General features: G+C 38.7%; 2 protein-coding genes across 2 annotated transcripts in view; one reads left to right on the plus strand and one right to left on the minus strand.

Annotated features, from left to right (window-relative positions):
* LOC306640515 (olfactory receptor 56A3-like) overlaps positions 1-22,082 on the minus strand; it is a gene marked incomplete at both ends in the record, with an annotated part of 168,308 nt that extends 146,226 nt beyond the window's left edge. The window contains one exon of the mRNA XM_079104800.1: positions 22,003-22,082. Coding sequence (XP_078960926.1) covers positions 22,003-22,082 — 80 coding nt within the window. The remainder of the gene's footprint in view (positions 1-22,002) is intronic.
* Positions 1,055-2,017, plus strand: LOC306640451 (olfactory receptor 52N2-like; the record flags this gene model as incomplete). Its single annotated transcript, XM_079104735.1, has 1 exon — positions 1,055-2,017. The coding sequence occupies one exon, from the start codon at positions 1,055-1,057 to the stop codon at positions 2,015-2,017; it is 963 nt and encodes a 320-aa protein (XP_078960861.1).
* Positions 22,083-24,350: the final 2,268 nt, after the last annotated feature.

Genomic DNA, 24,350 nt, shown 5'->3' on the forward strand with positions numbered 1-24,350 from the left:
TTTATGCTGCCCCTATCAGAAATAGAAATCCAAAAATATGATACTATTTCTGCCCAATTATTACAAAGAAGATAGTATTTATATTGAAGAAGGATGATCAGTCAGCAATCCTTACATCTCCATGTTTCCTGAGTGTAAAATTAATATTGAGGATTGATAGGGAACTCATCTTTAAAAAGTGAAAAGGCAGAGGAGCCGAAAGAAAAGACTGGCAGGTATAATTAAAAATTCAAGTCTTCAATCAAATAATTAATGAAATTAGATAAGTTTTCCAAATTATATTATTATATTCTTCTGTTTCTTGTCAGGAATTTTCTTTGAAATGCTACAAAGTGAAAAAAAAATGATACTGACATCAGATGGATTTTGAGTACTCAACATACAAAATTCTTACTAACTCCAATATTTAAAAATTCACATCCTGCATATTTTACTGAGAATCTACAATGTATTATTTTGAGTGACTTACATCTGGGTCATTACTGATGCATTTTGTATGTAAGTATGAACCTTCTTCATAATCAGCAAGTCAGGACAAAAGGCTAACTTTTGAGATACTGTTAGAACTGGAAAGTTAAATTCCTGACAAGGATTGGTCAGATTCGGGTGATTCTGTAATCACTCATGTGATTTCTTTTGATAAGACTCCAGTAAAATTAGCATGGGAAGAGTCTGAGAGTAGAGAACGGAAATGGCATATTGTAAGAAATAATAGAAGGGTGGTCTAGCTCATGATTTGTACTGTGCTGGGGTCCGAGCACTGTACTGGAGGAAGGTGTAGAAAGTGAACGTACTTACTTAAACACTGTTTACCAAGGAACAGGGAGTATACTTTTTTAAAAAATTTATTTTTATTGTAAACAAAGCTTTTCTTTTAAGAATTTGGAATAAAAAAATCCTGGCTAGCAAAACAATGTAATGTGAATATTTATGGCATTTGTGGGTCATACTGTCCAAACCAGGCCCTCTTCCTGGTCTCTAACTATGTTTCTTCTTCCTCTGTGTGTACAGCAATTTCCTTTGAGTGTAAAATGCTCCCCTACTGTCAGTCATTATGTCTGGAGGCAATAGCTCCTGCCTGACACCGGGATTCTTTATCTTGAATGGTGTTCCTGGGCTGGAAGTTGCACACATCTGGATCTCCCTGCCATTTTGCCTCATGTACATCATTGCTCTTGTGGGGAATGTGGGGCTCATCTACCTCATCAGTCATGAGCAGGCCCTGCACCGGCCCATGTACTACTTCCTGGCCCTGCTCTCCTCCACTGATGTCGCCTTGTGCACCACCACTGTGCCCAACATGCTGTGTATATTCTGGTTCAACTTCAAGGAGATTGACTTTAATGCCTGCCTGGCCCAGATGTTTTTTGTGCACATGTTGACTGGCATGGAGTCTGGGGTGCTCATGCTCATGGCCCTGGACCGCTACGTGGCCATCTGCTACCCCTTACGCTATGCCACCATCCTCACCAACCCTGTCATTGCCAAGGCTGGTCTTGCCACCTTCTTGAGGAGTGTGATGCTCATCATCCCTTTCACTTTCCTCACCAAGCGCCTGCCCTATTGCCAGGGCAACCTCATCCCCCACACCTACTGCGACCACATGTCTGTGGCCAAGGTATCCTGTGGCAATGTCAAGGTCAATGCTATCTATGGGCTTTTGACAGCCATTTTGATTGGGGGCTTTGATATAATTTGTATCTCTGTGTCTTATACTATGATCTTGCGCACAGTGGTGAGTTTGTCTTCTGTAGATGCTCGTCACAAGGCTTTCGGCACCTGTACCTCCCACATAGGTGCTATAGTCATCACGTATGTTCCAGCATTATTTACCATTTTTACTCATCGTTTTGGAGGAAAAAACATTCCCCACCATGTCCACATCATTATTGCCAATCTCTATCTGATGTGTCCTCCCACTCTGAATCCCATTGTCTATGGAGTCAAGACCAAGCAGATTCGTGAAGGAGTGATCAAGCTATTCTGCAAAGAGAAAGAGGCCTTAGATATGAAATAGATTCATTAATTAACACCAAAAAAAAAAAATAAAGATAATCCTTTAAAGGAAATTTGGGTGTAAAATTTTTAAAAACCCTGGAAGCTTACAGAAAGCAATATTCATTGAATATGTGCTAAGATATTGATTAAATTTTTGTAGAACTCATAACAGAAATTAATCATACAAATAAAGAATAAGCATCCTAAATTTGAGTTTTTTAAAAAAATTCCACAGTAGTGTCATTTTGAGGCTATTTAAAATAAATATATGACAGAGCTTCCCAATGTATTTTGCGTGATGAACAGATATCAAATAGTATGTACATGAAAAGAACATCTTGGTACTTTCTCAGGTCTATCAAGAATGTTTTTGAGGGAAATTCATTTAAAAAAATCTCGAGTGACAAAAATCTTTAAATCTTATTGAATTCATTTATGTCCACTACTCTTTTCTCTACATACATTACACAGTTTGTTTCAGTAGTGAAAATAATCTTTTGTGTAGCTTAGTAGTGTTGACTTCCTACCATCAAGGAGAACAATATTCATATATTCCTATCAATATGATCTAAATGACATGGAGACAGTCAAAGGAATACAGCCATGGGGACTTGAAATGCATGCACTCTCAAGTTCATTGTAGCACTATTCACAATAGTCAAGAAGTGGAAACAACTACAAGGCCCATTGAATGATGAATGAATAAAGAAAATGTGGCAGAGAGGATTCAAGATAGGTGAAGAAGAGATACCTAGAACTCACCTCTTGTTCCATCAAGATGACCTAAAGTAACAGGTGTGGAGCTTCATTTTGAGGTGAGTGATCATGAGAAAATCCTGGAAATTAGCAATTGAGAGATTGAAAACTTGCAAGATTCAGAAACCTGGGGCAACAATCTACTAAGAGAAAATACCTGACATCTGCCACCTTGCCTCCACAGCTGAGACAAAGGGAGTCTCCCTTCCGTAGGGATGAGTGAAAGGAAAAGGCCCAATAAATTTTATTACGGTAGACTCTAGCAATCCTAGCTACTGGAAAGTTTCATCCTCCAGAAAAGCTTTTAGCCCACATAGATAAGTAACCTGAAAACTTCATGGTAGCCTCTCTTTGGAAAAGAATCTCACATCATCTTCCAGGGAAAACTCCAGGTGCTGTAGCCATGAACCATCTTTAGAAGAGAGCTGATGTCTTAACTTGGACTGGTCTGTGGATCAAAAACCCCAGAGTATTCCTGCCTTTGGGACTCCACAGACAGTCCACTGCTCTCACTTAAGGGGTACCTTTCTGCTGAGCCCAACTTATCCCAGCAGACTGACTATGACCTGCCCTGTACGATATAGGTGTTCTGACACAGAGCAGAATGGATGGCACTGATCTCTGGACTAAGAGTTTGGAGTGAATGAACCCTGAGACCAAAGACTCAGTCAATGATCTATGGTCTCCTGCTGGTGGTAGGACTGAAGGCAGGTACCTACAACACCTCTTCCTCATGTGATGGGCAGGCATCCGTCACCACAGGGCAGGGAAGGGGAGGTTCCTGCTGCTACCTTGCCAATGGAGTCTCCTAAAGGACCTTGAGCAGCTCCATGGCAAGGCCTCAGCTTTTGTCCTATACATGGGTGTGCATGGCTGAGGGGATTGAATGCACCTTTACCCACCCATCTCTGTTTGAGGTCCAACTGTCCACAGTAGCAGCAGAGAGGAAATCCATGAATACTGCTGGCACCCCACCTATAGAGTTCCTTCTGCTAACAATCAAGACACCTTGTCTAATCACATGCTGTTGCCAAGACCAGATGTAAGGTCCACAGGAGGGTGCCGTAGATCCTGCCACTGTCCTACCTAAGCAGCATCTGGTCCTGTTCACTGACCTGTCAGAAGAACAAATGCTTTGGTTCATTTACCTCTGCTGCTGCTGCCAATGCCAGAAGCCCTTGCTAGTTCCAGAACTGGCATCAAGAATGCCTAAGGAAACCCCCATCACCTACCTGATCAGAGCCACCAGTCCTGTTATAGGAGTAGCCACACAGTGACCACCCACACCAACTACTGTTTACCCCACCTTTGCCTGAAGAGCTAGTGTCCCCACTCTTGAATGATATGTAGGGCCTATCTGACCACGACATTGTCTGAACTGTGCCCAAACTCAGTAATCACAACCAAAGAAGCTTCTGTGGTGCCCATGGAGAATCAAAGTCAGCACTGCAAAACAAACTGACCCTGAAGTTACATCTTCAGGAGAAAGCCATTTACTAAGAAGGCCACTTACCCATAAATGTGGTAGGGATATTTGATCCTCCAGATGCACAAATCTCAACATAGAAACACAAGAAATATGAAAAAACAAGGTAACTCTAGCAGCAGATTACAAGGAAATGAGGTTGGATGAAATGCCTGAAGGAAAATTTAAACTGATTATTAAAAAGCTCAATGACATTAGATATAAAAGAATACCAATAAATTGCTAAATTAAATTAGGAAGACAATGCAAGATACCAATGAGAAATTTAACAGAGAAATTTAATAGAGATTTTAGAAAAGAATCAAAGAGAAATCTTGGAAATGAAGAGTTTCATGTGTCAAATGAAAATTATAGTTGAAAACCTTAGCAACAGCCTAGATCAAGGGGAAGAAATAGCATTTGAACTTGAAGATAAGTCTTTTGAAATATCCCATTTTCCCATCACCTCTCCCCCTCAAAAAAAAAAATCAAAAATAAAAATCAATGAAGATAATATTTGGAGCTCCAAGATGGTGGACTGGAGAGTGACTGCATCACCAGTCGATCCAGAACCCAGGATTCAAGACGGACAAGCATTGAGAGACTCGACTAAAATAGAGCCACGGGGTGAGTCTCCCCCACCCGGTAAAGCTCGGCCTGGGCAGCAGGCCCGGATTCGGGCGGCTTATTAGAGTAGGGCAGGGCAGCGAGAGTCTCCCCCAGGCAGCCCTGAGCACTCCAGCGATGCGCTCCTCCCACAGGGCCAGACTCTCCAGCATCTCGGAGCAGGCCCCCCAGTGAGAGCCTTTCTGCACACAACCAGCTCCAAGTCCCTGAGCCAGTGCGCGGCAAGCTCTGACCCACGCACAGGTTGCTTCAGAGACCAGGACAGGGCAGCCAGGGTCTTCCCCAAGCAGCATGGCTCCCTCTGACGGGAAGTGCCTTTCCAGGCTAGCTTCTCGGAGCAGACCGCCCAGTGAGAGCCTTTCTACACAGAGCCAGCCACAAGTCCCCAAGCCAGTGGAGACCTCCAACCTGCAACCAGCCTCTGAGATCAGGGCTGGGCAGCAAGAGACCTCTCCAGGTGGCCCTGCCCCCCTCTGGCCGCAGGCTTTTTCAACAGGGTGATCAAAGATGGTGGACTAGAGGGTGACTGCATCTCCAGTCCCTCCAGAACCCAGTATTCAAGAAGGGGAGGCATTGAGAGACTCGGACTAAAATAGAACCACGGGGTGAGTCTCCCCTACCTGGTGAAGCTCAGCCAGGGCGGCAGGCCCGGATTTGGGTGGCTTATTAGAGTAGGGCAGGGCAGCTAAAGTCTACCCCAGGCAGCCCAGAATACTCTGGTGATGGGTTCCTCCCACAGGGCCAGATTCTCCAGCTTCTCGGAGCAGGCCCCCCAGTGAGAGCCTTTCCACACACAGCCAGCTCCAAGCCCTGGAACCAGTAGCGGGATAGGGACAGCTATCTTCAGAAGTACTGCATTATCAAGTTACTCCAAGACTTCAGGCTACTGAAGGCTGGGAGGTGATACACTGCAAATCTACAGGGACACTATAAGCAAATAGAGGAAATCTGCAATATCACAGAGTCCCACTGACATCTAACCAATATGAGAAAACAAGGGAAGAAAATGTCCCAAAGAAACCTAGATACTATATCAATAAAACCCAATGACAGCACAGCAGAAGAAATGTCAGAAAGGGAGTTCAGAATGTACATAATTAAAACAATCAGGGAAGCAAACAAGGAGATGAAAGGGCAAATGCAGGAATTGAAGGAAGAGATGAAAGAGCAAATGCAGGCATTAAATGATCGCATCAATCAACAGTTAAAAGAGCAAATACGGAAAGCAAGAGATCATTTCAATAAAGAGTTAGAGATATTGAAAAAAAAAAACAACAAACAGAAATCCTTGAAATGAAGAAAATAATAAACCAAGTTAAAAACTCCATAGAAAGCATAACCAATAGGATAGAACACCTTGAAGACAGAACCTCAGACATTGAAGACAAAATATTTAATCTTGAAAACAAAGTAGACCAAACAGAGAAGATGGTAAGAAATCATGAACAGAATCTACAAGAATAATGGGATATCATGAAAAGGCAAAATTTAAGAATTATTGGGATTGAGGAAGGCTTAGAGAAACAAACCAAAGGAATGAACAATCTATTCGATGAAATAATATCAGAAAATTTCCGAGATCTGAAGAATGAAATAGAAAACCAGGTACAAGAGGCTTATAGGACTCCAAATATACGAAATTACAACAGACTCACACCAAGGCACATTATTATGAAAATACCTAACATACAAAATAAAGACAGAATTTTAAAGCGAAAGAAAAGAATCAAATTACATTCAGGGGGAAAAAATAAGAATAGCAGCAGATTTTTCAATCTAGACCCTAAAAGCTAGAAGGGCCTGGAACAACATTTACCAAGTCCTGAAAGAAAACAGAAACCAACCAAGACTCTTATACCCAGCAAAACTTACTTTCAGATTTGACTACAAAATAAGATCCTTCCAAGATAAACAAAAGCTAAAGGAATTTACAAAAAGAAAGCCAGCATTACAGAACATACTCAGCAAAATATTCCATGAGGAAGAGATGAAAACAACGATGCAAATCAGCAACGGGAGTAACTAGCCTAAAGGAATAGTCAAATAAAGAAGAAACCAAATAATGTCAAAAAACAAAAATGAGTCAAATGACTGGGAATACAAATCATATCACAATAATAACCCTGAATGTTAATGGCGTGAACTCATCAATCAAAAGACATAGACTGGCAGATTGGATGAAAAAGAAAAATCCAACAATATGCTACCTGCAAGAGACTCATCTCATAGAAAGAGATACCCATAGACTAAAGGTGAAAGGATGGGAAAAAACATACCATGCACATGGACACAGCAAAAAAGCTGGAGTATCCATCCTCATTTCAGATAATGAGGACTTCAAGCCAAAACTAGTCAGAAGGGATAAAGAAGGACATTACATACTGCTTAAGGGAAGCATAAATCAGCAGGACATAACAATCAGAAATATATATGCCCCAAACATTGGCTCATCCATGTACATCAAACAAATCCTACTCAATTCCAGAAAGCAAATAGACCACAACACAAAAATACTAGGCCATTTTAACATACCTCTCTCACTGCTGGATAGATCGTCCAAACAAAAATTGAATAAAGAAACCATAGATCTTAATAACACCATCAACAATTTAGACTTAACCGACTTATGTAGAATATACCATCCAACAAAGAACGAATACACTATCTTCTCAGCAGCACATAGATCCTTCTCTAAAATAGAACATGTTTTATGCCACAAAGCTACTGTTAGCAGATACAAGAAGATAGAGATACTACCTTGTACTCCATCAGATCATAATGGATTGAAATTAGAAATGAATGACAGAATAAAAACCAGAAACTTCTACAATACTTGGAGATTATAATACACTATTATATGACGAATAAATAACAGAAGACATCAGGAGGGAAATAAAAAAATTCTTAGAAGTAAACGAGAACAAAGACACATCTTATCAAAATATCTGGGAAACCATGAGAGCAGTACTTAGAGGAAGTTTTATTTCATGGGGTGCATTCAACAAAAGAAGTAGAAATCAACAAAAAACGCCTTAACACTACAGCTAAAAGCCCTAAAAAAGAAGAGCAGACCAACACCAAAACTAGGAGACGACGAAATAGTTAAAATCAGAGCCGAAATCAACGAAATTGAAACAAAAGAAACAATCGGAAAAATTAACAAAATAAATAGTTGATTCTTTGAAAAAATAAACAAAATTGATAAACCCTTAGCCACATTAACAAAGAGAAAGAGGGAGAAAATTCAAATTACTAAAATTCGGAATGAACAAGGAAATATCACAACAGACACGAGTGAAATACAAACCATAATTAGAAGCTATTTTGAAAATCTATACTCCACCAAAACAGAAAACCTCGAAGACATCAACAGTTTCTAGAGACATATGAATTACCTAAACTGAATGAGGAGGACATACACAACTTAAATAAATCAATGTCAAGCAATGAAATAGAAGAGGTCATCAAAAGCCTACCAACAAAGAAAGTCGGGACCAGATGGGTTCTCAGCTTAGTTCTACAAAACCTTTAAAGAAGAGCTCATTCCAATACTTCTCAAAGTATTTCATAAAATAGAAGAGGAGGGAACCCTCCCAAACTCATTCTATGAAGCCAATATCACCCTGATACCTAAACCAGACAGAGACACATCAAGGAAAGAAAATTTCAGACCAATATACTTAATGAATATCGATGCAAAAATTCTCAACAAAATTTTAGCAAATCGCATACAAAAATATATTAAAAAGATAGTGCACCACGATCAAGTGGGTTTTATCCCAGGGATGCAAGCTTGGTTCAACATCCGGAAATCAATAAATGTCATTCACCATATCAACAGACTAAAAGTTAAGAATCACATGATTATTTTAATAGATGCAGAAAAAGCATTTGATAAAATACAGCATCCCTTCATGCTCAAAACACTAGAGAAAATTGGGGTAGTGGGAACATTCCTTAACATTGTAAGGACCATCTACGCTAAGCCCATGGCCAATATCATTCAGAATGGTGAAAAACTGAAAGCATTACCCCTAAAAACTGGAACAAGGCAGGGATGCCCTCTTTCACCACTTCTATTCAATATCGTTCTTGAGACTCTAGCCAGAGCAATTAGACAAACCAAAGAAATTAAAGGGATACGAATTGGAAAAGAAGAACTCAAACTATCCCTGTTTGCTGATGACATGATTATATATTTAGAGGAGGCCGAAAATTACACCAGAAAACTTTTAGAACTCATAAGTGAATTCAATAAAGTAGCAGGTTACAAGATCAATGCTCATAAATCCAATGCATTTTTATACATAACTGATGAATCTTCAGAAAGAGAAATTAGGAAAACTACCCCATTCACAATAGCCTTGAAAAAACTAAAATACTTGGGAATCAATCTCACAAAAGAGGTGAAAGACCTCTACAATGAGAACTGCAGAACACTAAAGAAAGAAATTAAGAAAACCTTGGAAGGTGGAAAGATCTCCCTGTTCTTGGATAGGCAGAATTAATATTGTCAAAATGGCCATACTACCAAAAGTGCTATACAGATTCAATGCAATTCGAATTAAAATCCCAATGGTGTACCTTACAGAAATAGAGCAAGCAATTATGAAATTCATCTGGAAGAGTAAGAAACCCAGTCTAGCTAAATCAATCCTTAGTACAAAGAGCGAAGCAGGGAGTATCACAATACCATATCTTCAACTCTATTACAAAGTAATAGTAACAAAAATGGCATAGTATTGGTACCAAAATAGACAGGTAGATCAATGGTACAGAATAGAGGACATGGACACGAACCCAAATAAATACAATTTTCTCATACTAGACAAAGGGGCCAAAAATATGCAATGGAGAAAAGATAGCCTCTTCAACAAATAGTGCTGGGAAAACTGGAAATCCATATGTAACAAAAAGAAACTAAATCCCTATCTCTCACCCTGCACAAAACTCAACTCAAATGGATCAAGGACCTTGGAATGACACCAGAGATCCTGCATCTTATAGAAGAAAAAGTAGGTCCAAACCTTCAACTTGTTGGCTTAGGATCAGACTTCCTTAATAGGACTCCCATAGCACAAGAAATAAAGGCTAGAATCAACCACTGGGATAGATTCAAACTAAAAAGCTTTTTCTCAGCAAAGGAAACTATCAGTAATGTGAAGAGAGAGCCTACAGAGTGGGAGAATATCTTTGCCACTCATACTTCAGATAGAGTGCTAATATCCAGAATCTATAAAGAACTCAAAAAACTCTACACCAAGAATACAAATAATCCAATCAACAAATGGGCTAAGGAAATGAACAGACACTTCACAGAAGAAGATGTACAAGCAATCAACAGATATATGAAAAAATGTTCAACATCTCTAGTAATAAGAGAAATGCAAATCAAAACTTCCCTAAGATTTCATCTCACCCCAATTAGAATGGCGATTATCAAGAAAACAAGCAACAATAGGTGTTGGCGAGGATATGGGCAAAAAGGTACACTCATACATTGCTGGTGGGGTTGCAAATTAGTGCAGCCACTCTGGAAAGCAGTATGGAGATTCCTCAGAAAGCTTGGAATGGAACCACCATTTGACCCAGCTATCCCACTCCTTGGCCTATACCCAAAGGAATTAAAATCAGCATACTACAGAGATACAGCCACATCAATGTTCATTGCTGCTCAATTCACCATAGCCAGATTGTGGAACCAACCTAGATGCCCTTCAGTTGATTCTCTACACTGCTTTCCAGAGTGGCTGCACCAAATTTGCAACTCCACCAGCAATGTATGAGTGTGCCTTTTTCCCCACATCCATGGCAATATCTATTATTGTTTGTGTTCTTGATAATAGCCATTCTGATTGGAGTAAGATGAAATCTCAGAGTTGTTTTAACTTGCATTTCTCTAATTACTAGAGATGTTGAACACTTTTTCATGTACTTATTAATCACCTGTATGTCTTCTTCTGTAAAGTGTCTGCCAGTTCCTTGGTCCATGTATTGATTGAGTTCTTTGTGTTTTTGTTGTAAAGTTTGTAACTTCTTTATAAATTTTGGAGATAAATGCCCTATCTCAGGAATGGGCATTTGACCCAGTTATCCCACTCCTCAGTTTATACCCAAAGGACTTAAAATTAGCATACTATAGTAACACAGTCACATCAATGTTTATAGCAGCTCAATTCATAATAGCTAGATTGTGTAACCAACCTAGATGCCCTTCAATAGATGAATGGGTAAAGAAACTGTGGTATATATATGCAATGGAATATTATTCAACCATAAAGAAGAATAATATTATGGCATTTGCAGATAAATGGTTGGAGTTCGAGAATATCATGCTAAGTGAAATAAGTCAATCCCAAAAAACCAAAGGCCGAATGTTTTCCCTGATATGTGGATGATGATATATAATGGGGGTGTGGGGGTGGGGAGTGAGAGAACAATGGAGGAACTTTGGATTGTGTAGAGGGTAATGAGAAGGAGGGAGGTATGTAAAATGGTGGAATGAGACAGACATCATTGCCCTGTGTACATGTGTGAGTGCAGGAGTGTTGTGAATCTGCATTGTGTGCAATCATAGAAATGAAATGTTTTGCCCCATTTGTGTACAATGAATCAAAAATGCAGTCTGTAAAAAATAAAAAATAAAATAAAATAATATCCTTACAAATCTTGTGTATTTATTATGATGCCAATTTCTACATATTAATAGTTTTTCCCACAGTAAATAAGACATTAATTTCCAATATTTTAGATGGTCTTTACTGATATGTAGAAATTATGATCACTCTTAAATTTACCTGATATCTGGCCATCTCACAGAACCAATGATATATTCTAAAAATTAATGATTATGCATTTAGGAATACTGATAGTTTAACCACTTTCCCCAGCTTTATTGATGTGCAATTGAAAATGAAATTGTATGAATTTAGGATGTACAAAGTGATAGTCAATATTCATATATTGTGAAATGTTGATCACAGTCCATTCAGCAAACACATCTACTACCTCATCTAATTACCTATCACGCGTGTGTGTTTGTGTGTGTGTGTGTTGGGTGAAGATATTTAAACTCTACTGTCTAAGCAAGTAGAAGACACAGTACTGGGAATCCAGTCACCATGCTGCACACTAGATCCCCAAAGTTTATCCATCTTGGAAATGAAAGTTTGAACCCTTTCACCAGCATCTCCCCATCTGCCCCATTTGTACCTGACAGCCACCATTCAACTCTATTCCTGTACATTTATTTTAGATTCCATAAAATAACTTAATGTTGCATAAAAGTAGTATCATAGAATATTCATCTGTATGTATTAGGCTTAACATAATGTCTCTAGGTTTGTACATGCTGTGCCTAATGACAAGATTCCTTTTTTTATGACTGAATCATATTTGATGCATGATATCTAAGTGCCATGGAAACAATGTGTCTGTACATAAATAAAGAAATGGTGATGATTTATTGTAAATAATGCTGCCGTTAACATGGTAAGTGCAGATGTCTATGAGACCTTTTCTTTTCCTTCAGTTGCATGCCCAGAAGTGGGACTGCTGGATCGTATCATTCGATTTTTAATTTTTCCAGGAGCCTCCAAGCTGTTTTCCAGAATGGTTGCACTAGTCCACTTGCCCAGCATCAGGGCCCAAGGGTGCCCCTTTCTTCTCACCCTCACTAACACTTGTTTCCACTTGGTTTTCTTATAATAACCATCCAACCAGGTGTGAGATGATACCTCACTGTGGTTTTCATTTGCATTTCCCTGATGACTAGTGGTGTTGAGGGACCTTTTCATGTCCCTGTTGGCCACTTGTAAATCTTTTTTGAAGAAATATCCATTCAGGTCCTTTTCACATTTTTTAAATCAGGCTCTTTGTTGGATTTTGTTGGTGTTCCTGTTTATTGCTATTAAGTCTTATGAGTTATATCCTTATATATTTTGAACATTAACTACTTACCAGATGCACAACTTGAACATATTTTCTCCCTTTCTGTTGGTAGTTTTTTTCATTTCGTTGCTTATTTCCTTTGCTAGCCATTTGCCTGCCTCTCGCCTGTCCATCGCTTGCCTTGCCCCTATCCATCACCCAACGCTCGAGGTTCACCCCCCGATCGTCCGACAGCTGCCAGAAGATTGACCGCAGACCGCCAGTGGAGAACCAGCTGCCTGCTGCTGCCTGAAAGTTCACTGTTACAGTACCTGCAGGTTTGATTACACGTGGCTGCTGCCATTTTTAGACAACAGCCAGGCCCTGTAGGACCCCTGGCCAGACTGACTGAGTCCTGTCTCCAGGATCCCTCAGCCCAACTGATCACTCCCTGTCTCTGGGGCCCTCACATCAACTGACTGCTCCCTGCCGCCAGGACCCCCAGACCAACTGACCGTGCCCTATCACCGGGAACCTAGACCAACTGATTGCACCTGGCCTCCTGGATCCCACAACCACACCAAACACACTTGACCTCCAGGACCACTGCCCGACCAACTGCATCCTGTCTCCAGGACCTCCAGCTGACCACGTGCACCCCTGAGCTGCAGCTCCCCATTTGCCAACACATTTGGAAGCCAGAGCAGCCATCTTGGATAATCCTGGAAGCCGTAGCTCCGATCTTCAGGTGGGGCAAATCCCATCCTGAGATGCCTGCTGGAGGCTTGAAGCTCATTGTCAGGTACCTCTCATACATCAGGCTACTGAGCACTGGGAGGTTTCATTAGTATATGACTATCATACAGTAGATTTTCTTTTTTCTCCTTTTTAAAAAAAATATTTAAGTTTTTATTTCTTTATGTCTTGCTTTCTTTTCCTTCTGTTTACCTGTTCCCTCAGAGTCGCTTTCTCCCTTATTTACATGATGTTATTGTCCCCATAGGGGCTATTTGGTCTAGGATTGCATAGTGTCTGATTTGGGTACTGCTAATATTGATCTCCCCTTAAAGAAAGGGTTTTGGAAACCTATAGGGCTACTATAAGCCTATAGGGGGAAATCTGCAATACCCCTGATCTGCAGCGCTAGAGGGGAAGATACATGAATAACATGAAAAAACAAGGGAAGAAAATCATCCAAACAAATCTAGATTCTATAGTAATAGAATCCAATGACAGTATGTTAGAAGAAATGTCAGAAAAGGACTTCAGATTATACATGATTAAGATGATTCGCGAAGCAAAGGATGAGATAAGAGAGCAAATGCAGGCAATGAATGATAATACCAATAAGCTGAAAGAGCACCTGCAGGAAGCAAAAGATCATTTCAACAAAGAGATAGAGATTCTCAAAAAAAAAAAAAAAAAAAAAAAAAAAGCAAACGGAAATCCTTGAAATGAAGGAGACAATAAACCAAATAAAAAACTCAATGGAAAGCATCACCAACAGACTAGACCACTTGGAAGACAGAACCTCAGACAATGAAGACAAAATATTTAATCTTGAAAATAAAGTCACCCAAACAGAGAAGATGGTAGGAAATCATGAAGAGAATCTCCAAGAACTATGGGACATCATGAAAAGACCAAATTTAAGAATTATTGGGATTGAGGAAGGCACAGAGATACAAACCAAAGGAATGAACAACCTATTCAATGAAATAATATCAGAAAATTTCCCAAACCTGAAGAATGAAATGGAAAATCAAATACAAGAGGCTTACAGAACACCAAATGCACAAAATCACAACAGATCCACACCAAGGCACATTAGAATGAAAATGCCTAATATTCAAAATAAAGATAGGATTTTGAAGGCCGGGAGAGAAAAGCATCAGATTACATATAGGGGGAGACCAATACAGATAGCAGCCGACTTCTCAACCCAGACTCTAAAAGCTAGAAGGGCCTGGACCAACATATTTCAAGCTCTGAAAGACCATGGTTGCCAACCAAGAATCCTATACCCCACAAAACTAACCTTCAGATTTGAAGATGAAATAAAATCCTTCCATGATAAACAAAAGATAAAAGAATTTACAAATAGAAAGCCTACACTACAGAATGTTCTCAACAAAATATTTCCTTTGCTAAGGTGAACTTTTTAAAATTTGAAGTAAATTAATTTATCTTCTCTTGATTTTTGTACTTGTTGGTGTCATATTTAAAAAATTACTGCCAAGACCAATGTCAAGGAGCATTTTCCCTATGTTTTTCCTAGAGAATTTTGTGATTCCAGGTCTTACATTCAAGTCTTTAATCTATTTTATGTTCTTTTGTGTGAGTGGTAGAAGATATGGGTTCAATTTCATTGTTTTGAATTTGGATATCTAGTCTTCCCAGCGCTCCTGAATGAGGAGATTCTCTTCTCCCTGTCGTGCATTCTTGGCACACTTGTCAGACATTAGTTGACCATATATGCATGGGGTCATTCCCGTGCCCTCTATTCTTTTCATTTACCTAAGTATCTGGTTTTACTCCAGTACTATAATATTTTGATTATTATAGTTTTTCAGTATAATTTGAAATCAGGAAATATAATGCTGACATCATTGTTCTTCTTGATTTCTTTAATTATTCAGAATTTTTTATATTTCCATTGAATTTTAGAATCACTTTTTCTATTTCTTTGAAAAATTCCATTGGCAATTTTACAAGGATTGCATTCAATCTGTGATATCTTCAGATAATGTGGGTATTTTAACAATATTATTTCAGTCTACGAGTCTACGAACACAGCATATCTTTCCATTTCTTTGTATCTTCTTCAACTATTTTCATAAGTGTCTTACACTTTTTAGCACACAGATCTTTTGTGTTCTTGATTGAATTTACTCCTAAATATTTTTGATGTTCTGATGCTATTGTAAATACAATTTGCCTTCTGTTTTCTTTTTTGGGTAGTTCATATGCTGATGTTATACCCTACAACCTAACTAAATTTGATTATTAGTTCTAATAGTTCTTTGGTGAAGTCTGTAGGATTATCTATACATAAGACTGTCATCTGCAAAAAGGTACAATTTTACGTCTTGCTTTCCAATTTGGGTGCCTTTTCTTTCTTTTTCTCACCTGATTTCTCTAACTAGGACTTACAGTATATGCTGAGTTGAAGTAATGGGAGTAGGCACCATTGACTGCAAATCTTGGAAAAGTTTACAATTTTCACCAACATTATGTTACTGTGGGTTTATCACATGTGGTTCTTTATCATATTGAGATACATTCCCTCTCTACCCAATCCGATGAGATTTGTTTGTTTGTTTGTATGTTTATAGTGCCAGAGATCAAACCCTGGGTCTCAAGCATGCTAGGAAAGCACTTTACCACCAAGCCACATCCCAGGTGTGTTGAGGGATTTTATCATGAATTAGTGTTGGATTTTATCAAATCCTTTTCTTCATCTATTGAAATGATCATATGATTTTGTCCTTCATCCTGTTAATGTGATATATCACGTGTTACAAGTTACTCAATTCTTGCATCCCAGTGATGAGTCCCACATGATCATGGTGTACGGCCATTGTTGAGTGTGGGATATTCAAGTCCCCTACTAGGATTACATTGCTGTTTATTTCTCCTTTAAGTTCTGCTTTATATGCTTAGGTGTTCCTGTGTTTGGTGCACAAATATTTACAGCTTCTTGACGAATTGATCCTTTTATCATATAGAGTGACTTTGTCTTGTTTTACAGTTTTGGACTGAAGTTGCTTTTGTCTAAGTATAGCCACCCCTACTCTCTTTTAGTTATCATTTTCATTTCCCTATTACTTCACTTTCAACCTTTAGGAGTCTTTAAAACTAAAATAAGTCTCTTGCAGGCAGCAAACATTGAATCTCTTTTTTGTTTTGTGTTTTGTTTCTTGTTCCTTAACTCATTCAGGTACACTATGTCTTTTGATTGGAAATTTAATCCATTTACATTAAAAGTTATTTCTGATAGGTAAGATCTTGCTATTGCCATTTTATTTATTGTTTTATGACTAGAAATTTCTTTCTTCCTCACTTGCTATCTTCCTTGTGATGACTTTCTGGGTGGCATTCTTTGATTCCTTTATCCTACTCGTTCATCTACTGCAGATTTTCCTTGTGATTATGATGAGCTATAAGCTATGATATGCGATTAGTCTTGTCAGGGTCTTAGACTGGGCTCTGAGGTTAAGGAGGTTGTTCTTTGGGCTCCCTGGCTTAGTAGGGTCAGAGAATATCTCCCGCAGTCAGGTGGGGTTGCCAGCTTGCCTCCTTATCTGGGCAGGGCCTTAGGCTGGGCTCTGTTGCAAGGCCAAACCTTTGGTTAGAAATCCAACCAGTAAGATCTTCCAAGCCTGCTTTCTGGCCAAGGGAGAAATCAGCTCAACTTACACGTAGAAAAAGCCACTAGAAGGTCAGACACTGCTACCAACAGTAATACAGTGCCACCACCAAGCAACCTCTGGGAACCTACCCTCTGTTTTGTTTCTACCTGCACCAAGGTGATCTAGCCCTGCCTGTTCCCCATGTTCCTTGTGAAGTAAGACAAGTGAGATCCCAGGATGCGCACCTGAATGCTAGGGAAGTTGGATATCTGCCTCAGGCTCTCTTTTCCTCACTGAAAATCCTGTAGGTCCAAGGGAACCACCTTTGCATGATGTCATGCTTTCCTGGGGGAGAGTGTGGAGTATGTGCTCAAAGTGAAACTGCTCCTCTGACCTTTAATGCAGTTCTTCTTGGTTGCCGTGGTCCAAGGGAGTACATCATCCTCATCCCATGTTCTGGGACTTTTAGAAAGGCATTCTTGTCTGTGGACAGTTGCAAGTAGTAGAATAAGATCCCTGACTTTAGTTCTCCTCTATGAGGACTTTGCTGATGTCACTCCTGACTACTTTTATTCTGATGTCCTTAGAACTCTTCTTTCTTCCTTGTTGGTTGGAACAGGTTGAATAGTAGCAGATCTTGGCATACTTACTTCATTCTTAATCTTAAAATAGATGCTTTGAAGTTTCCCCACTGCAATAATTATGAGGTACTTGATAAATGGAAACATCAGATCATGGTATTTTTTTCTCAATTTTCAAAAATATTTTAAAGTTATAAACATGTTAAATTTTATCAATTTTCCTCCCTCATTCAAGGTAATTATGTGATTGATTCTTTGTGCATTAATATCATAAATAAAGTTGATAAATTACCAAATGTTAGAATTATTGCTGCCTTCCTAAGATAGAACTTCGTTGATCAAAATGTATCATTTGATTCATTGTTCTGTTAGATTCCATCAGTGGATGTTTTATTTGGATTTTCATAAATGAAAAGAGTCTTTTTAATTGTCATCTTCTTTTAAAGAAGATTTTGTTTTACAAAATAAGTGGTGTAAATTTCTCTTTTTTTGATAGTCTACTGAAACTATAAACCCATACATAGTATACTAGTAATTTTGTTGGGAAGAGGTATTTTATTAATACTTAAACTTCTTTTTGAGATGTAGCCTCACTATGTTGCCCAGAATGAACTTGAAATGAGGAGATATAGTAATTCTCCTGCCTCAACATCCTGAAAATACTTAAACTTTTTAAGGGCTACTGATATATTTATATATTCTTATATATAATTACTCACATTTTTAATATTTTTACATGTTTTTGGATCATTGGTATAAATATTGTTCATAACATTATAACTTTCTTATGTGTCAGACTGTTAGTTGTCTATCTAATACCCATTCCTATCTTGCCCTCATCTCTCTCCATTTCTTCCTTTAATCGAGGATCTATAATTCACTTCAGATTTTTATCCCCTCATGCTATATAACACATTTCCTCTCAACCCAAGAGATAGAATCACGAAAACACAAACCTATAGCAACTGCTACGCACAACCAGGAATCCCCTCTAGACCTAGCCACTCATCCCCAGCTGTGTTCTTCTTAGTGCTTTGCCCTTGGAAAGAGAGTTGTTTCACTCAAGATTACGCCTTTTCTCTGGGCAATCTCCATCCAATGACTGGTTGATGGGAATGGGAAAAGGCCTGGCACGCACCTCAACATAGACAACTCTGAAATGTCACCCAGAGCTCCCTATACTATTGTATGAGTACTTTCTTTTCCCCTCAACTGTTTTTCAATAGCTTTCTCACATGCATATGCTGATCAGTACTCTGCTGAATACTTAAGGGTCTTCTCTGTAGATCTTTAGGGTTCCTTTTACTCAGTTCTCTCTTCTAACATTCTGTCCTGTGAACTCTAGTGGCCTTGCCGTCCCTCACTCCCATCTCCTTCTCCTCAACACAGGAAGACAACCAAGCTGCACACTAGATGGCCCTGAAATCTCTCTATAATCTCCCTCCAATAATTAGTACTCACCTTTTTTGTTTCCTATCTCTGAGGGATCACTGTCCATGATCTGATGTCCATGGCTTGAGAACCATTATTTTACATATTTTGTCTTAGTTTTTCAATTGTTTTAAGTGAGAGGGTAAATTTAATGATGTTCCATCTTAGCAAACTAATGTACCTCTAGAAAATATAAAGCCATGCTATATAAGCAATGAAAGTAGCATCCATCTTGTATCTCCTTCCTAGGATCATGGTTGGATTTGTGGAACAAGCCCCATCCCACTCCATCCTGCCCCATCTGTCAGAAGAAATTATGAAATGGCCATAGCTTTAGTGCCTCAGGAGGACTATGAAATACAATGACAGAGAACATACCTCTGAGAGAAACAGAGGAGAGAACGATTTGGAGACTTCAAAGTGTATCCAAGGAATTTAAGGAAAATATATAGGGTAGGGCAATGACATCCAGAAATTGGAAACCAAATGATATGTGACTAATCAGCCTTCAACATTAACATGGCATTTAGACTTTTTTAAAGTGAAGAGTCTATCAAACTTGTTTCCTTGTGTGTGAAGACAATTAGATGTGTGTGCCCAGAATCAATATGAGTGTCTCAGAAGACCACGTAATTGAGTCTTTTCTCACAGGATGAAGCAAGGACAACTGCATGACCAGTCCTCCAGGTCAGCTATGTTTGGCTCTGGGGAACCTGATGTCTGTCTTCATCCATAAGAAGAGAAGCTGATGCCAATGTACCTTGAATAATCAGAGTCAAACTGACAAAACCCACAGAAGTATCATGAAAGCTTGAAAATGCAGTCGGCCATCTTTCTCTCACTTATGCTACACATCCAACTGATAATCAAGTTCTGCTCATTCTTTAAAGAAATTACCTTAAAAATACTTTCTGATCACTTTTCTGTTTAAAGATATCAAGAAGCTCCCCAGCACTGCACAATTCACCAAGTTCTTCTTATACTCTAAGGTTGTAAAATAAATGCTTCATTCAATATTTTTAATTAACCATTAAAGAGAATTCATAGAACAACAATGATCATGATTGATTAAAACAAGGGATTGGTGATCTCTACATTTCAAATGTCTTTAATTTAGCAATCATGGAATGTGCTCCTCTGAGCCAGTCTTTAACCTCTTAACAGAGTGGCTCTGGCTTTTTCCTCATGAAATTTTTCAAATAAGAACTATGCCTTCTCTCTCAGTAAGGTTATTGGATGAGCTTGAGACCTCAGTTCCCTATTAACCACATGAAAATTACACTACTACCAACGATAGTAAGAAATTGCTTTCTCACCATTTTTACTGGATTATGAATCCAGAGGTTTAACCAGATAGTCCCCTCCCTGAAGAATCTAAAACTCCGGAGCATATGGAGAATGATTTTGAGTACACAGAATGTTCCCTGTACCTCCGTTGGTTTGACCACCATTCACACTGCTGATCTTATTCTCCAGTGATTTCTGCTTCAGTCCTCATAAGTGTTTGAAGATGTGGGAGGCTTCTACTTGACCCTGGCTGGTATAATTATGATCATCAGTCTTTTGTGACAAAAGCCTGAAGAACCATGATCACAAAAATACGGTGACTACGTCTCTGGGTTCTGTGCTCCTGTTTTATTCCGAGAGTAGAAACCAATGGGCAGCAGTAGGTTCACAAAAATAACATAGGATTTGAGGAAGGAGTGGAAAGCTATGGAAAGTTTCTGGAGTCAGACAGACTTGTACTGGAATCAATGAGACCGTTGTCAGTATTTGGAATAAAAATTCTACCATGCAAAATTCTTGTGAGGATAAAATGATTTGAATATGTAAATGTCTAGACACAGAATGAAGTAGTTACAAATGTTAGTAACACAATCTAGGCCATTGAACTTTGATCAAGTACTAAGAGGGACATACTAATTCCTGCTATTAAAGGGACAAAGAATAGGTAGAAATATTCAATATCTACACATTAGTTTATTGACTGAATTGGGGATCCTGAAATAGAAACAGAATTTTTAAATGGTGTTTCTGTAGAGTGTCCTTTCAATGTGTTCAAAATCCTCTCTGTAGCAATTTCTGAAATGCTTGCTTTAACTCTTTGTTTCGAAACCCATATACAATAGGATTCAAAGCAGGGGGAATAAGGTGGTGAAGAACATTAAGCAGGATCAGGATGTCCATGGGGACTCTCTTTCTGGACACATTTGTCAACACTACCACCAGCAGGATGGTGCTGAAGAAGAGGATGAGGATGAAGTGGGAACCACAAGTGCTCAAGGCCTTCATTGCAGCCCCCTCAGCCTTAAACCTAAGTACTGCTCTTAGAATGAAGGTGTAGGAAAGGAAGATGAGAAAGAAATCTGAGCCCAGTAAGGTCCAACCAGCCACAAATTGGTAGATTCTGTTAAGGGTGACATTATCACAGGAAAGTCTGGACACAGACAGGTTGGCACAGATGCAGTTCTCGATGACATTTTTCCCACAGTAATGGAGCTGAGCAGAGAGAATGGGGACAGGTGAAAGCAGCAAAACACTCCGAGTCACAATGAAAACACTAGCCTTGGCCACAAATTGGTTAGTGATGATGGAGGAGTACCGCAGTGGATGGCAGATGGCCACATAGCGGTCATAGGCCATCACCATGAAAGTGCAGGACTCCATGGGGAGAAAAGTGTTCATGATGAACATCTGGAGGAAGCAGGCAGAGAAGCTGATGGGTCTGAGGTCAAACCAGAAGATGGTCAGGACCTTGGGGATGACGGTGAGGCAGAGCACAATGTCCAGCAGGGAGAGGTGGCTGAGCAGGTAGTACATGGGCTCATGCAGAGAGGCCTCCAGCCGGATGGTGATCAGAAGTGTGGCATTGGCCCCCATGGCCAGGAGGAAGAGCAGGCTGAGGGGCAGGGACAACCAGTACTGCCAACTCTGGTAGTTAGGGAAGCAGATGAGGAGGAATTCAGAGACTGGAGCAGTGGAGTAGTTGCTGGATAAGTTCATGAGATAAATCCTAAAGATTTCACCTGGATTTATGTATAATAAGACTTAGGAATTAGATAAAGATAAAAAATAAAGCTATCAAAGTATTCACTAACACTTTTCTATCCAGAAAATTGATGAGATATAAGACTAATCCCCAAAAAATGCAAAGATCGGTGGTTATTCAGATGAATGGGGGAAGTGTTGCCAAGTTATTTCTGGAGTTAATTTGGAATAACAAATTAAAAAAAAAAAAACTACACAAAAAATGGGGTGGAAGGAGGTGGGGGGAGGAAAGATAGTAGACTGAGACAGACATTATTACCTATGTACATATATGATTATATGAATGGTGTGAATCTACACTGTGTACAACCATAGAAATGAAAAGTTGTACCCTATTTGTGTACAATGAATCAAAATGCAGTCTGTAAAAATAAAAAAAAAAAACTACACAAGTGGTTTAGAAAATGGTGAAAAGAATTAGCTCATTAAAACACTTTGTGAAATGGAACAAATTATGTTACATGCATCTATGAATACATTGAAATGAACCCCACTATTATGTATAACTATAATGCACTAATATAAACATAAAAAACAAATAGTAAAGTAGCAAAGTTTTTCTTTTGTTTTAATTTATTTATTTATTTTATATATTTACAGATTGCATTTCGATTCATTGTACTCAAATGGCGTACAACTTTTTGTTCTATGGTTGTGCATGATGTAGATTCACAGCAATCATGTAATCATATATGTACATAGGGTAATGATGTCTGTCTCATTCTACCATCTTTCATACCCTGGCCCCCTCCTCCCTCTCATTTCCCTCTCTGTAATCTAAAGTTCCTCCATTCTTCTCTTACCCCCCCATTATGTATCATCATCCACTTATCAGGGAAAACATTTGGTCTTTGGTTCTTTTGGGATTGGCTTATTTCACTTAGCATGATACTCTCCAATTCCATCCATTTATCTGCAGATGCCATAAAAACTTTTCTAACCAATGTTAACAAAGCAAATTGACTAATTATAGATCCTACAAGCCAGAAATGTTTGCTTATTTACAGAATAATATACAATTACCAAATAACTCATTAAATCATGGTTAATTATATGGTACTTTCAGAAAGAATGCTGATATTATTTGCTAGATAGTAGTAAAAAATTAAGTTTTTCTCACTTTTTATTATACACAAAAGTAAATTTGGGATGGAAAATATTATGCTATGCTTCCAATCTTATTCTACACTAAAGGAAAACACAAGTAAACATTGATAAAATATAAAGAGGTTTCCTCAAACTCCCGGTCATTCTGGCTTATACCTCTGGCACACTCCATCCCGGACATAGTTAATCCCAAGTCTGCAAAAGGACAATTCACTCTTCCTATAGAAAGTTATATTCAAAGGCAGACTTTTCATTAAGATTTATATCTACCAACCTGAACTGAGGTCTTAATATACAAGTTTATTACAGTAACCTTCTCTGGTTAATTCATTCTTCCACCCATTTCAAGTAATTTTTCAAGATTTCTAAATTCTTTTCTAATGCTAAATCCCCTCCTTTCTCACTTAACTTCTCCAACTGCCTCACACAAGCAGCAGGGACATCAGATTCAAGTTCCTCAATTTCCCATGACATAAATCCAGCAACGTCTAACTCCTCACTCTCCTACTTGTATGTGGTAAAATAGACTCTCTATCCCTACTCCAAATGACAATCCACCCACCTCTGATTTGATTCTATCCACCTTGATTTTCTTAGGAATTTTGACCTATTAATTTCTTCTCAATTCTCTATGTATTCAAACTCTTCTAGATCCTTAACATTGATATTAAAAATGTTCAGGTCTCCCATATCTTAACAAATATTTTCATCTATCACACATTCCCATTGGGTGTGAGATCATGATTTCACTTTTGGACAAATTAATAAATCTCCTTCCTTTTCCTCTTTCATACTCAAATTTAAGGGACCAGAAGAAGTAAAGGACATCCTAAAATGGTACAGGTTATTGTTCCCTTCAATAAGAATAAGACTGACTAGTTACATAGAAGACGAGAGGGTAGGAATTGAAAAATTGTATCGTCTGTTCTGACTTAAACAACTTAGTAAATTTCCACAAAACAATCGGTTTTGGAAAGATTTAACATATCTGTGGAGGCAGAGATTATAGATCAATTTTGGTATATTGAGCTTATGGAATCTATATAAGCTAACAAATACTTATGAAATGTTGTAGAACACAACTCAAATTTACTTGAAAGCTCAAAGTTAAATATA

This window comes from Sciurus vulgaris, assembly GCF_902686455.1.
Source record: "Sciurus vulgaris genome assembly, chromosome: 11".
Classification (NCBI taxonomy): Eukaryota; Metazoa; Chordata; class Mammalia; order Rodentia; family Sciuridae; genus Sciurus; species Sciurus vulgaris.